This window comes from Cottoperca gobio, chromosome 6, assembly GCF_900634415.1.
Source record: "Cottoperca gobio chromosome 6, fCotGob3.1, whole genome shotgun sequence".
Lineage (NCBI taxonomy): Eukaryota > Metazoa > Chordata > Actinopteri > Perciformes > Bovichtidae > Cottoperca > Cottoperca gobio.
Genome location: NC_041360.1, coordinates 6,005,176 through 6,021,409, shown reverse-complemented (window position 1 = coordinate 6,021,409; position 16,234 = coordinate 6,005,176). Strand labels below are relative to the sequence as shown.

The 16,234-nt window shown below is 40.9% G+C and overlaps 4 protein-coding genes across 4 annotated transcripts; 2 read left to right on the top strand and 2 right to left on the bottom strand.

The window, feature by feature from the left end:
• The first annotated feature begins 4,649 nt into the window (after window positions 1-4,649).
• On the top strand, window positions 4,650-5,147 carry LOC115009358 (histone H3). The gene has a single exon (XM_029433314.1). The coding sequence runs from the start codon at window positions 4,666-4,668 to the stop codon at window positions 5,074-5,076; it is 411 nt and encodes a 136-aa protein (XP_029289174.1). The 5' UTR covers window positions 4,650-4,665; the 3' UTR covers window positions 5,077-5,147.
• A 2,589-nt stretch (window positions 5,148-7,736) lies between these two features.
• Window positions 7,737-8,111, bottom strand: LOC115009368 (histone H4). The gene has a single exon (XM_029433325.1). The coding sequence runs from the start codon at window positions 8,094-8,096 to the stop codon at window positions 7,785-7,787; it is 312 nt and encodes a 103-aa protein (XP_029289185.1). The 5' UTR covers window positions 8,097-8,111; the 3' UTR covers window positions 7,737-7,784.
• Window positions 8,112-13,457: 5,346 nt separating this feature from the next.
• Window positions 13,458-13,970, bottom strand: LOC115009357 (histone H3). Its single transcript, XM_029433313.1, has one exon. The coding sequence runs from the start codon at window positions 13,937-13,939 to the stop codon at window positions 13,529-13,531; it is 411 nt and encodes a 136-aa protein (XP_029289173.1). The 5' UTR covers window positions 13,940-13,970; the 3' UTR covers window positions 13,458-13,528.
• Window positions 13,971-14,284: 314 nt separating this feature from the next.
• LOC115009363 (histone H2A) lies at window positions 14,285-14,794 on the top strand. The gene has a single exon (XM_029433320.1). It carries the CDS (start codon window positions 14,307-14,309, stop codon window positions 14,688-14,690), a length of 384 nt encoding a protein of 127 aa, XP_029289180.1. The 5' UTR covers window positions 14,285-14,306; the 3' UTR covers window positions 14,691-14,794.
• The last annotated feature ends 1,440 nt before the right edge of the window (window positions 14,795-16,234 follow it).

Here is a 16,234-nt window from a genome sequence, read left to right as displayed (position 1 = left end):
AACAAGTTTACAAGGGTTAGACACAATATAAACACAAAACTTCTAAATAAAAATGTGATTACTTCCACTGTAGATTTAACTCAAGATGCCATATATTACTGCATTAAAATAGGTTGTCTTTATATAGATAAGGTTAGTCTGTGCCATTGAAAGAGAGAGTTAGGACATACACTTCTGTGGTAATCGTATAAACCAGAAGTGACGTGTGTCATGTAGCAACCAATAGTTCCAAACACTAGCTAGTTCCAGCTTGGAACCCCATTCATGTTCAGTGTTTCACAAGCACACTCGCTGATGAGTTACTAAAATGATTGAATTTTCTGACATGCATGAGCATTAGTTGACCTCTTATTAATCTAAAATCAGCTTTAGGTCATGTTTATCGCAAAATAATATCTAACATTAGTTAGATATTAACAGTAGTTAGCTAACGTTAGCAACACTTTGCTAGCTAAGATGTAATGTAATTTCACAGTTTATCACAAAGAGTCACTGTGAGATGTAGTGGAGTAGATGTATAAAGTAACATCACAAGTACCTCAAATTTGTAATGAAGTAGAGTACTTGAGTAAAAGTACTTAGTTACTCTCCACCACTGCATATTTACTACTTTATATACTGTACATATTGGACTGCCTTCTTATTATACCTCCAGCTGCAGCTTTACTTTGACTTTTACCTGCCTTGCCTACTGTAAGTGCTGCACGTTTCATACTACATACATCTTAATGTATTCATTATATACTGTTTATATTTTAATGTTATAACATCTAGCGATGCCTATTCTTATCAGTGCCGTTGCAGATTCATATCTTCCACTTACCTACCGTTTATTCTAAAAATTGTATTTCTTCTATTTATTACAGTTCATTATATACTCTTTACATTGCTCTGCAATTTATTGTTTTTGCACTTAACCGTAGATGCTAAACTGCATTTAGTGTTTTTCAGTACCTGTACTTTGTGCAATGACAATAAACTTGAATTTTATATTCGCTTGTTGTGCATGTTATATGACTGTCTTAAAATAACATTAGGAAGTGAGACATTATGACAGACCCCTTCCCCTCTAAAATGAAACAGAAAAAAGGATTAGCGGTCTCTCTGCCATTCTCCAGAAAAAAATGCTATAATATATATTATAAATATAGAATATAAGTGAAGTCAGCATAGTAATCAAAGCACATGATGCATTAATATTCAAGGAAAACTGTTATCTGTCCTGCTTGAAGCCATTGAAACAGACGTTACATGAACCACGTGCGAAACAAGGAGTGTCGTAAATCTCTCTTTAAACGGCACTGGAGTTAGTTATTAAAGATGATGAGCATATTTACATACGTCAATTACATTGGTTTTCTGTTTTGCGCTGCAAGGGATTTCATAATAAATTATGATAGAGCGTTAATTCTCATCACTTGTCTCATACCTCTGATACAGTGGTGCCAATGGCAGTTAAACGTGATAACGAGCTCAGCAAATGGAAAGCTCAGGAAATGTCTGGATGGTTCAGAGTGACATGATCAGAGTGATCAGGTAGTTGCAATAATGATGATAGAAATAGACTTTGTGAAACCATTATAGTTCTGACTGACACTTTAGCAATAATTCTACAGCAGCCACTCTCACCTCATGTACTGTAGGGTTGAATGGCTTTGTAATTAATGTTAGCCAAGCCTTTGCATTCAATGATAAAGCATAACACTATACTCTTGATAAAAAATTTTTTTTAAAGTTGGAAAAGAGGGTATGATGTGCCTTGGTAACCGGACTTCTCCCTCATAAAAGAGCACAATATCGAGTTATTAGTTTTGAACTAGTTGTAGTTTATTTATATCTTTCTTTGCTGCCGCTGACCAAAAAAATATTTTTAGTTTTGAAGATGTTCAGTGCTATCTAGTTAATTTTCACCCAAATATAAACTCTCAATTGAACCTTATCTATCTATCTATCTATCTATCTATCTATCTATCTATCTATCTATCTATCTATCTATCTATCTATCTATATATATATATCTATATATATATATATATATATATATATATATATATATATATATATATATATATATATATCTATCTATCTATCTATCTATCTATCTATCTTATCAGTTCATTTTTAGTTGAGGCAGTGCTGTACAGTGTTGTGGCATTTGCATACATTACCATGTTGGTATTCTCAGTTGCTAGACGCAGATCATTTGTGAAAATAGAAAAGAGTAAGTTCCCTTGAAGATTTCTTGCAGAACTCCACAGCTATCGTGGAGTGCAGTCTGATTGGCTACCATCAAAAAAGGCTCTTTGCGAATTCTCAGATGCTGACCATCCAAGAGAGAGCTGTATTTCTAAATCCATATTTCTTTAGTTTAATAATTATTATATTGTGGTCTATTACATCAAATACAGCACTGAAGTCAATCCAGACTGTGCATACAAATTTCTTTTTATACATTTGCTTTAACCAGTCATCAGTTAGCTGGTCTAGGGCAGTGGTTGTTTTCTCTGTATGCATGCTGAGAAACTAGTAATCAGTTTATTCCTGGTAAAAATCTTGGATTTGTTTGAAAGCTATTTTCTCTAATAATTTGTATAAGATAGGAGGTATACTTATTGTCAACTGTGAAGATAAAGTCATTCATTACAACTTTTTCAAAAAAATGTATCCAATACTGCCACGGAAGAAAAAGCACAAAGTTTGTGACCAATCTTGCCACTCTGACCACATCACAGTAAATCATGCTCCAAGTGCTTTTTGACTAAATAAGATGCAGAACACCATGATGCCACATAACCCGTTTGAAGTATTTAACACAGGTACAGACACAGAGTTGTAAACTGTTCTTACAGCTTGCTCGTTGGTCTATGCCATACCATATACTCTATGGTTATGATTAACCCGGACGAGCTGCTTTTAATCAGTGGGGTAAAAGGTCACAAAAGCCAGGATATACTCAGGCTATACTGACGGCCAACAGTCAGCTGCAACATAAGGCATACTGTATACTAGTATTATTATCCCCTGGGGATCACAGAAATCTATACAGCTATAGTAAAGTTAATTTCTGAGGAATAAGTGAATACACAAGGCTGCAGCTTGTGAGTTTAAACTTCTACAAATATGAGAAACTGAGAGAAAACATGAGATTGGGTTACAAGGGCCAGCCTTGAGCCCATTCCACAATTGAGTAAAACTAAAAGGGAGTGGAGAAAGGAATGAGACTAAAGGTCACACAAAAGAATGAGATGAGAGGTTTTGTGTTTACCTGCCTTTATGTGGGCCTGGTTTGAAAAGGATCTAATGAGTGTTCTGGCCTTGTCTGTACTAAACCTCCCTGTGATGCAATGTTTGTCTACAACAAATAAAAATAAATAAAACACAACTGTAATATCAAGTGAACTTGAGTAATGTGTGGCTTAAAGTCACAAGTTACATACCTGGATCCTCATCTCTCATCTCACCGTTGCACCGTACTATACTGATGTTCCCTATAAATTCTCTAAATAGCAGTATTAAGGTACTTACTTTGTACTTAAATTCTCTAAATTGCGACAGTATTATACTTTACTTGTAACTTCCTAATTATCGTAATTACAACACTGATCACTTTTGAGTTAAAATCAACACTATGATACTAGATGTCATCCGCCATGCACCCTACCATGGCTATTTCATAAATATATTTGAGAAAAACTTTGCAAATAGTGCTGAATTGATCAGTCGGCTGACAGAAAATTAATCTATCTATCTATCTATCTATCTATCTATCTATCTATCTATCTATCTATCTATCTATCTATCTATCTATCTATCTATCTATCTATCTATCTATCTATCTATCTATCTATCTATCTATCTATCTATCTATCTATCTATCTATCTATCTATCTATATCATTGTAAAAAGAGGTGTCTGGGTTTTGGAGTGCTGGTTGGACAAAACAAGACATGAAGACGTCACCTAGTTGTATTCTGGACATTTTTCTATATTTTCTGACATCATAAAATAAACACATTAGTTGTTCATTAATCAAGGAATAATATATTGTAAAGTAAATACACACACAATATGTAGCTACTGTATGTCTCTGTCACTGTCTTTGCAGACAACACACTTTTGCAAATATGTACACCTAGTTAGGATGATGCAACAGGCTGTCCTGCTTGAAGCCATTGAAACAGATAACAAGGAGTGTCGTAAATCTCTCTTTAAACGGCACTGGAGTTAGTTATTAAAGATGATGAGCATATTTACATACGTCAATTACATTGGTTTTCTCAGTAATACTGGCCCTGTATTTACTTGGTATCGGATCGATACCAAATTGTGTAGTATCGCCCACCACTAGTTTCACCAGCACCAGAAACCCTCCGGTGCGCGGGACGGTGCACAGACCAACCAGAAAAGAGGCTTCCAGCAGAGCAGCAGAGGGCGGAACACTCTGGATTTGGGCGGCACATTTTCAAAGTTTTCCCGCCAATGAGCAGCGGAGATCCGGGCGGTGGGCCGCTCCTCTAGGCGGTGCTGAGCTCCGAGGAGCCCCTCACCAATCAGGAGCCGGAGGTCTGAAGCAGCGTCACCATGTCACAGCCGGGCCCACAGTTTAAGAGCCGCGTGTCTCTTTGTTGAGCTACATATTTCTCCTGTTCAGAGAAAGAACAAGTCATGGCAAGAACCAAGCAGACAGCCCGTAAATCCACCGGAGGCAAAGCCCCCAGGAAGCAGCTGGCCACCAAGGCTGCCCGTAAGAGCGCCCCGGCCACCGGCGGCGTGAAGAAGCCTCACCGTTACAGGCCCGGTACCGTGGCTCTGAGAGAGATCCGTCGCTACCAGAAATCCACGGAGCTGCTGATCCGCAAGCTGCCCTTCCAGCGCCTGGTGAGAGAAATCGCTCAGGACTTCAAGACCGACCTGCGCTTCCAGAGCTCCGCTGTCATGGCTCTGCAGGAGTCCAGCGAGGCTTACCTGGTCGGCCTGTTCGAGGACACCAACCTGTGCGCCATCCACGCCAAGAGGGTCACCATCATGCCCAAGGACATCCAGCTGGCCCGCCGCATCCGCGGAGAGAGGGCTTAAACTGCTGCTGCTCCACAAACCACAACGGCTCTTTTAAGAGCCACCTCACTCTTCACTGAAGGGCCCATTCCTCTGATTCAACACCGGTTTCACTAACAATAACAATAACTACACATAATATCACCCGTATCATACCATTATCTGTAAAGAAAACTCCTAAACGATTATAAAATTATATATATTACAATTATAAAAACGATTTTGTTGAAACTGGCAAATGACCAGCCTGAATAATCAAAGTCAGAAATCCATCTCACAATGGGGAAATTGACCTTGTTTACAGCAAAAGAACAAGATGGTGTTCCAGGGCCCGTGACAAACGAGGAAACACTACGAACATTTTCGTTTTGCTCATTTATTGAGCGGTTTTCTGCTGATCATGTGAAAGCAGCCTAAGAATCCTGGTTCACCGGCAGAGGCCGTGCCTAACACTGAATATCTCAGTTTAGTATTTATATTAACATGGTTACATGTGACCTCAGATATAAGCCCTGGTGTCATCCACAAGATCAGTGCTACAGAATCTTAACACAGGATGATGAGATTCTGAGTGATTAACAACGCTGGTGGTTATCCATGATTCATAGAACCTTATCTGTAACTTTCGCTCTAGTTCACCCTTCCTTACCGTCCGAGGCAGTGCTTAACACTGGATGACTAATATAACAGTCGCAAGCAATCCTGAGTACCTACTTCATAACGATGAAATAGAGGAACTTGGCTGCAGAACCACCTCCAATGGGTGGGGGGTGGCAACATTCACTGTAGTATCTGGAGAATGTCTCCCATGAGGGGTACGCAAGTAGTATGCCTCTGGAATAACTACTAGCTCAGCATGATATTAATAACCTTAATTAATATGTAGAAACAACATTTCTGTTTTTGCTCTCTGAGATCTGTGTCTTCCGATATAGATCTGTTGTCTAGGGAAGTGTAGTACTTCCCTAGCTCTCTCTTTGTAAGACTTATAGTACCAAGTAGTGTTCTAAGGGAAAATGTTTTTGATCCCAGTTTGCTTAACTCTAGAAATAAAATCCTCCTTTTCTTAGCATAAAGCGGGCAGTGCATGAGGATATGTTGTACAGACACCTGAACTTGAGTGTTCACGGTTGCCGTCTCTGTGTTTCCCCACCACCATCTGCTGTCTGCATCCCACTCTTGTTGCCATTGAGGACTTTGGCACTCTAATCTACCAAATGGCACCTGCACATCTACACTATCCCTGGCTAAACTAGCCTTCATCCTGCTAACATCCTTTTCAAACTCCCAACACTGCCATAAGATAGATTGATGGAGGAGTTGTTCCAAAACCTTTTAATTTTATCAAACAATTTAGCGCTAATTTAGATGTTGCAGTTTAAGAGGAGCCTCCCCTGTTTCCAACAGCAGTGCCAGGATCTGCGTTGTCCGGAGTTCCCCTTTACACACACTGAGAGTCTGAACAACAGTCAACATAGCCAATGTAGACTTGGCAGCTGATCCAAATGCCAAGCATCCAAAGTCAAAGATTGCTCTTATCATACCATTATAAATCACCAGCATTACATTCCTATCTTCCCTTACAGGAACCTCCAGTCAAGCTTCAACACAGCAATTCAACAATAACAATCGTAAACTACACAAAATGGCACTCTTATCATACCAGTTAAAACACAATGACAAGGGGAAAACATATTTTTAAACTGGCAAATGACCAGAATGCAAAGGGAAGATGTGGAAAATGTCATTTTCTTAATGGATTTCATTCAGTTCAGCAAACTCGTTTTTCTCATCATCCTCTTGCTCCATCAGGCACGGCTAACTTTCAGTTCATACTTTGTATCTCCAATTTGTTATATCAAGAGCCACCTTACTCTTCAGAGTAAGAGCTGCTTGTGTTGAATTACTATTAATTAATTAGTATTCATTTAGAGAAATTATTGAAATTCTCCAATTTCTCTTCACATTAGTAATGAATGTTGTTTGCAGATAACACATTTAGAGTAACATGAACAATGTCCCAAAGTCATCCGACATCTGCGTCCATATCGGAGTCTGGTTACAAAATCTTCATCTCTTTTATTCCTACCTGCGTTTTTGCTTGTTCCTTTGAACACTGAAAACAATAACCGACAGTTGTTGTTTTTGTGACGTCTTGTGATAATTTCAGAAGTAATGATACATTTCGACTCTTCAATATTATTAATTTTATTATTATCTTTATATTCTGCTTCACTTGCTGCTTTCTCTTTATGTTTTTTAATAATCATTTATTTCCCTCCCTTTTCTCTAAATCAGTTCGTGTTAAAGGATACAGTATGATGTGACATGTGCAAAGTGCAAGTGAAGGTGTGTATAGACACAATAATGAGGTGGGTTGATTCTCAGGTGTGTATGGGACTTTTTTTCCTCCATAATTTGTCTTGTACTTAAAGTCCTTCTAGTTCATTGCTATTTATTTATTTTCATCCCAATTGTTACTTCAAACGTCACATAAAATACAGATGAAGATGAAAAAACTGCGTGTTAGAACAGTTAAGTAGCTGTGATTCACTGAGGATTTTAATTGCCATGTCTTCTATTAGATATAATATACACATGAAACACTAACGCCACTCAGTTCGTAACTATTAGTGTAATAATGTGATGACAGGATTTCATGTCTTTAAGTTGATGAAGTGTGTGGCCCTTAAAAGGGCCTTTGGTCTCAATAAACGGACGGTGCGTGTTTAACCTCCGAAGCCGTACAGAGTGCGTCCCTGCCTCTTCAGAGCATACACCACATCCATGGCGGTCACGGTCTTTCTCTTGGCGTGCTCGGTGTAGGTGACGGCATCACGGATCACATTCTCCAGGAACACCTTCAACACACCGCGGGTCTCCTCGTAGATCAGACCGGAGATACGCTTCACTCCACCACGGCGAGCCAGACGGCGGATAGCGGGCTTGGTGATTCCCTGGATGTTATCACGGAGCACTTTACGGTGACGCTTTGCGCCTCCTTTACCGAGTCCTTTTCCTCCTTTGCCTCTTCCACTCATCTTCACTGATCAATGTGTTTCTACTCAATGGTAAACTCTGCTGGGTTCCCGGATATTTAAATCATGCCTGAGGACGTGATAGAAAACAGAGGCGGGCCTCGTCTTCTTCTTTGGATTTATCAACTCGTTGGTGCTTTAGCGCCACCTACTGAATAATTTACATGTATACATATACTGTATATATATACACACACAGAGCTGCTGTCTCTGTCCAGGGTGCTGAACTTTGCTGCTGCTGAGGCTCTGTGGAGCGGACATGAGGCTGCAATCTTTGTCCACAAGTCACACTGACAACAACACACATTTATTTATTTATGCTGACAATTTACACATCACTTCATTTAACCTTTTAATTTAAAGCCTAATTAAGCTATGTTTGACCAGCTGACACCTGTACGACACATGTCTATGACTGTAAAGCTGCACTGTCATTGAACAAAACTACACATCCCTGTGACTCTAAGATCCTACCTGTCATACAAGAAATATGGAATTTTATTTATTTTATTTCAGTGTGGGCTTGTAACAGAGCATATAGATAGTTTAGAAAGAGTCCTGTAGAGCATATGTCTTCACCAGGGGGTCCTGCAGGAGGGTCGCAAAATTATTTGTAGATAAAGCAATTCAAAAAAATAAAAATGTAATAAAAACATTTTTTAATTACAATTGTTTTGCTTTTCACATTCACATTCCCTCCTCCGCTGTACTTCGCGAAGGGCGGCGACACACACCTACAGTCAGAGACAGAGTGGAGGAAAGTAGAGGGGTGAACTAAAACAAAGGGGTCTGCCTATTTCAGTCTTGATGGGAGGAAATAAAGAAGATGTAATATATAGTATAATAATAATAATCATAATAATAATAATAATAAATTGTATTTATAGGTGCACTTTTCATTTGAGTAAACAAAACTCAAAGTGCTACAGAGTAAAAAAGGTGAAGCAGAATATACATTTATAAAAAAAAAAAAACATGGGAAAGAAGCTGACAGTCGTGGATCATACAGACCAATTGCCCCCACGGCAGTTATTTGTAAGATAATGGAAAATAATGGTTACTGTCTGGCTTATGCATAGACTAGAGCAGAGAGAGTACCTTTCTCCATTTCAAAGTGGGTTTAGACTAGGTCGAGAAACAATGGATTCAGTCCTGGTGTAAGGCAGAGACATCAACAGAGATCTAGTGGAGGTGTTGATTGGTGTCTTCCTATATATAGAGAGGGCTTACACTATACTGTGAAAAGAAGATTTGGCTATTGAATTATACGATGCGGGATGCTGAATTGGATATCACATTCTATACAGCAGGGGTTCTCAATGGGGGCGGCAGCGCCCCCCCAGGGGATATTCAGAGGAAAAAAGCAATATTTTAGAAAGGGGGGTATTCACGTGTCTTTGGGGGGCGTTTGTGCGTACAGCCTGCGAGGTAATTCATAAACACACGCAAAAAATCTACTCCAAAAAAATTAATCCAAATCTAGTCAGATATAGAATATAACCGGCGACTGACTGTTTTTCCCGGCCAAGGTCAGGGTCCTTGAACACAACACGAGCGGAACATGTCATCACGTGGCCACGCCATGTCAAAAACTTCAATATTAAACGAGACGGTCATTGACATCAGCGAACGCAGCATGGCGAGTGTAACAAAGAGAAAGGTGGATGCGGAATGTTCCAGGAGAAATGGACGAACGATTATTTCTTTGTGGAAGTAAAAGGCCAGTGTTTGTGCGGACGCGCTTGCGGTCATGGAAAAGGCTCTCGAGCTGCATTACAGCACGAAACATGCCAAACTGCACAAGCTGAAAGGACGAGTCGAGTGCATTTGAATAAAGTTAACATTGTGTGTTTTTAGACTTTTATTTTGCTGCACCGTCCTCCTCAGCCACCACTGTTCGAAAGCATTAATGTTATTCCAAAGATACACCATGAATCTGACCATGAAATCTGAATTAATGTTAAAACACTAACACTCTGGTCGGGACTTGGACCAGCAGCAGACGAGCTGCACTCTGGCTGGCTAGCTAACACTAGCAGAGCTAACGTTATAGCAGAGCTAACACCAGCAGAGCTAACATTATAGCAGAGCTAACACCAGCAGAGCTAACTTTATAGCAGAGCTAACACCAACAGAGCTAACTTTATAGCAGAGCTAACACCAGCAGAGCTAACATTATAGCAGGGCTAACACCAGCATCACTGCTGCTGATTCAGCTGATTGTGCTCGTTTATCGAGAGTGCAAATTGGCTGCTGTGTTACAGGTTACAGTTTGAATGTCTGACCCGTCTCTGATTGGCTGCAGTCTATGGCACAGATTAAAGTTTGAATCTCAAACTTCTTACCGTTGCATTTGTTTAACACTCCTTAATAAAATGTCTTTGTTTGATATTTTATTTGATGGGATGGGGCGGTAAGGGACCTGGATAATGGATAGGGGGGCGCTGGCCCAAAAAAGGTTGACAACCACTGCTATACAGGCAAGAGTGGGGGGTGGAGTGTTTGTGACACGGTAGGGGTAGTTAATGGGGCCCCGCAGGGCAGTGTTATCAATGCTATCCTGTTTAATTGTTCATTAATTATTGTTAATTATATTTTTGATGAAGTGGGAGATGGCTTTGGTAGATCCCTTTTTGCAGACGACAGAGCAATATGGAAGAGACACAGATCACAATGGCACTTTTAAGAGTGACACACTCCTAATAAAGAGTTCTGTTTTTAATGAATGCAACCATGAAAAATCATTAACATATTGAGAAGTAAATAAACTCCTGATTGTATTGTGTCACATTTAATGATTATCACATGTACTCGTACACCTCAATCAAAATGTATTATGTATTGTGTCACATTTAATGATTATCACATGTACTCGTCCACCTCAATCTAAATGTATTATTGCACAACATGTATTTCTGCACAAATGTATAATGAGCACTATTTAGTTATGAATGTGAAGCACTGTAGGTTCTCTTCAAAGAGTTTCAGGTCCACCTCCATCTCGCCACCTACAAGACGGCCCACCAAGGGGCATAACCGCGCCAACATGGACCAATGAGGGACGACGACACCCTTCTGTAGAGAATATAGCAAAATGTTTATGATGTTTTTGTGACACTTTCACTTGTACCAACAGACAGCTAACTGGCTCTTTATTGATTCGGACTGTGGACTTGGTGTGTGAAAGTGTCCTCGGCTGAGGGTATTTTTTGACATTGCTGTCATCATCACTTTAAATAAATAAGTATCTTGATCAACTAGAAGTTTACTGGATTCATTTGAAAGACTATCTCAGCGCCCTTTGGGCCTCAAAACCCAACAATATCTACTTATCTAGACTGCATAAACAATCGTTACTGTTCATAACAAATTTCATTAGATGATAGATAGTTGTAAACTACTAACAGACTAGGCTTTTTAAAAAAAAAAAAAGCCATGTAATAATAATAATATTAATACATTTTATTTGGGGGCGCCTTTCAAGACACCCAAGGACACCGTACAAAATACAAGAGATAAAAACAGCAGGACATTGGAAGGGAGAGTAAACAAACAAAACCAGAGATAAGGTGGAGACACTATCATAAGGCACAATGATGTAACAATGACGAGGATGTAGCCAAACATTAAGAATTCATTTGCATTCTACTTGCACTGTTTGTCTTACGTATACGTGTGTTGCATTTTTGGAGGAGCCTGGGAATTTCATTGCCAACAGCTATGCTGTAGGGTTAGTATATGTGACAATAATGCCTTTGAAATGGAACATTTAAGAAATTGAGAAAAATTGACATATAGAATACATGTGGAGAAAAAGGTGAATGAGTGAGTGAAGGTCATAAATAATATGAGGAGCTTGACTGGAGGTTCCTGTAAGGGAAGATAGGAATGTAATGCTGATGATTTATAATGGTATGATAAGAGCAATCTTTGACTTTGGATGCTTGGCATTTGGATCAGCTGCCAAGTCTACATTGGCTATGTTGACTGTTGTTCAGACTCTCAGTGTGTGTAAAGGGGAACTCCGGACAACGCAGATCCTGGCACTGCTGTTGGAAACAGGGGAGGCTCCTCTTAAACTGCAACATCTAAATTAGCGCTAAATTGTTTGATAAAATTAAAAGGTTTTGGAACAACTCCTCCATCAATCTATCTTATGGCAGTGTTGGGAGTTTGAAAAGGATGTTAGCAGGATGAAGGCTAGTTTAGCCAGGGATAGTGTAGATGTGCAGGTGCCATTTGGTAGATTAGAGTGCCAAAGTCCTCAATGGCAACAAGAGTGGGATGCAGACAGCAGATGGTGGTGGGGAAACACAGAGACGGCAACCGTGAACACTCAAGTTCAGGTGTCTGTACAACATATCCTCATGCACTGCCCGCTTTATGCTAAGAAAAGGAGGATTTTATTTCTAGAGTTAAGCAAACTGGGATCAAAAACATTTTCCCTTAGAACACTACTTGGTACTATAAGTCTTACAAAGAGAGAGCTAGGGAAGTACTACACTTCCCTAGACAACAGATCTATATCGGAAGACACAGATCTCAGAGAGCAAAAACAGAAATGTTGTTTCTACATATTAATTAAGGTTATTAATATCATGCTGAGCTAGTAGTTATTCCAGAGGCATACTACTTGCGTACCCCTCATGGGAGACATTCTCCAGATACTACAGTGAATGTTGCCACCCCCCACCCATTGGAGGTGGTTCTGCAGCCAAGTTCCTCTATTTCATCGTTATGAAGTAGGTACTCAGGATTGCTTGCGACTGTTATATTAGTCATCCAGTGTTAAGCACTGCCTCGGACGGTAAGGAAGGGTGAACTAGAGCGAAAGTTACAGATAAGGTTCTATGAATCATGGATAACCACCAGCGTTGTTAATCACTCAGAATCTCATCATCCTGTGTTAAGATTCTGTAGCACTGATCTTGTGGATGACACCAGGGCTTATATCTGAGGTCACATGTAACCATGTTAATATAAATACTAAACTGAGATATTCAGTGTTAGGCACGGCCTCTGCCGGTGAACCAGGATTCTTAGGCTGCTTTCACATGATCAGCAGAAAACCGCTCAATAAATGAGCAAAACGAAAATGTTCGTAGTGTTTCCTCGTTTGTCACGGGCCCTGGAACACCATCTTGTTCTTTTGCTGTAAACAAGGTCAATTTCCCCATTGTGAGATGGATTTCTGACTTTGATTATTCAGGCTGGTCATTTGCCAGTTTCAACAAAATCGTTTTTATAATTGTAATATATATAATTTTATAATCGTTTAGGAGTTTTCTTTACAGATAATGGTATGATACGGGTGATATTATGTGTAGTTATTGTTATTGTTAGTGAAACCGGTGTTGAATCAGAGGAATGGGCCCTTCAGTGAAGAGTGAGGTGGCTCTTAAAAGAGCCGTTGTGGTTTGTGGAGCAGCAGCAGTTTAAGCCCTCTCTCCGCGGATGCGGCGGGCCAGCTGGATGTCCTTGGGCATGATGGTGACCCTCTTGGCGTGGATGGCGCACAGGTTGGTGTCCTCGAACAGGCCGACCAGGTAAGCCTCGCTGGACTCCTGCAGAGCCATGACAGCGGAGCTCTGGAAGCGCAGGTCGGTCTTGAAGTCCTGAGCGATTTCTCTCACCAGGCGCTGGAAGGGCAGCTTGCGGATCAGCAGCTCCGTGGATTTCTGGTAGCGACGGATCTCTCTCAGAGCCACGGTACCGGGCCTGTAACGGTGAGGCTTCTTCACGCCGCCGGTGGCCGGGGCGCTCTTACGGGCAGCCTTGGTGGCCAGCTGCTTCCTGGGGGCTTTGCCTCCGGTGGATTTACGGGCTGTCTGCTTGGTTCTTGCCATGACTTCTTCTTTCTCTGAGCAGGAGAAATATGTAGCTCAACAAAGAGACACGCGGCTCTTAAACTGTGGGCCCGGCTGTGACATGGTGACGCTGCTTCAGACCTCCGGCTCCTGATTGGTGAGGGGCTCCTCGGAGCTCAGCACCGCCTAGAGGAGCGGCCCACCGCCCGGATCTCCGCTGCTCATTGGCGGAAAAACTTTTAAAATGTGCCGCCAAAATCCAGAGTGTTCCGCCCTCTGCTGCTCTGCTGGAAGCCTCTTTTCTGGTTGGTCTGTGCACCGTCCCCGCCCCGCGGACATATAAAGGAGGGCTTCTGGTGCTGAGGAAACACTTGTTTGTGTACCGATTTAGAAAGCACATCCGAAAATGAGTGGAAGAGGCAAAACCGGCGGAAAGGCCAGAGCGAAGGCAAAGACCCGCTCCTCCCGTGCCGGGCTCCAGTTCCCTGTCGGCCGTGTCCACAGACATCTGAGGAAGGGTAACTATGCCAAGCGTGTCGGAGCCGGAGCCCCCGTCTACCTGGCGGCTGTGCTGGAGTACCTGACCGCTGAGATCCTGGAGCTGGCTGGAAACGCTGCCCGCGACAACAAGAAGACCCGTATCATCCCCCGTCACCTGCAGCTGGCTGTCCGCAACGACGAGGAGCTCAACAAGCTGCTGGGAGGAGTGACCATCGCTCAGGGCGGCGTGCTGCCCAACATCCAGGCTGTCCTGCTTCCCAAGAAGACCGAGAAGGCCGCCAAGAAGTAAATCTGGAGACTCGCTGACTGCTGGAAACCAGAAACAAAAAGGCTCTTTTAAGAGCCACACACTCCTGATAAAGAGCTCCGATTCTCATCAATGCAGCCACGAGACAATCATGTCAACAGTTTTGTTCATAAAGTCTCAACACATCATCGAGCGTGATAAACTATACAGTTTATAGCATTACAAAAACAATTAACAATATTAATTGCGGTGAAACTACCTTCAAACAAACCAACTGTAAGAGCCAATTTGTAACAACTCTGAAGTGTATTTATTTTCTTCTGCTGGTATGTGTCCTCTTTGACAGTAAAAGCACGTAATGACTGATCTAACTCACTCAGTTGATTAGGCACAGAGCTGTTCCTAAGATTTTTGTCAACCTTCATTGACAAAATATCAGAAACGAATCAACTGCAGCCCATCCTGGTTTGAAATGTTTTAACATAAATTATAGACATTTTTGATTGTGTTCCTCAGTTCTACAGCTTTAATATTATAATATCCATTATTGATAGGTGAAGGCCATTTAGAGCAAGCTTTCTTTTACAAGGACGCCCTGGTTTTTTTGTTTTACATCACATACGTCTTTGGGGTGGAAATACTAACACAAACTCAAAATATATATTACAATTTTTGTTTTATGGTGTGTCCTTTGTTGAGGTCATCAGGTGTAAGTTATGCGAAACAGCAGCCTGGTGCTCCAATATCTGTGTGTCATGGATTAATTTAGTCTGGTCTCCATGCACCATTCTGTGCTGTGTGAGTCGGCTGCCTCCTTATGATTAAGTAAATAGTTAGCACATCCCCGTGTCCTCCGCAGAGGACATTCATAAATACACTACACTAACTCCTAAGATATTCCCTTACTAGAACCAATAAAACATTGAACTCACAAAACTGTTTATTACAAGATTACATTCTTACTATTTTTCTTTCCATAAAATGTGCTTGTGCTGATGGATGCCATTTTCAAATACCAGGAAACTAATTTTTTTCAAGTCACAGTGGCATGTTTAACCAAATGGACCAAAAACAAATGTGCACCCCAGAGGACAAAAATGAATGGATGGAGGAGTCTCAGGAGGATAGATCACACAGACCAAGGATATCAACCTGTGGGTCAACATCAATTCATAGAAAACTCTTGCACTGCTCTGTCAGTCAAAGAGGTTTGAATTGATTAAAAGGGATTAATCTCGTCTAATGATGAGCATACAAGAGCCAGTTTCCCAAATACATTATTAACATGATTTTCAAGGATCAGATAGTCTTGAGACCGAGTGCGGTGTGAAGTTGATGTACAAATGTTTTATACCAGGTAGTTTAACAAGAAGGGCTTCATAAATAAATAAAATGTGGTGCCGTTCTCTTCTCACCGCCAGTTATGAATCTAATGACGGACTGCATGGAGAGGTTTATTAACTTCATATAAACCAGAGTAAGCAAATAATCAGTCATCTGCTTGTGAGCATTCAGTGAATACCAGTGGTGGAAAGTACCAGAACATTTCAGGTGTCTGTTGTTACTTCACTTGATTTTTCTGCTAC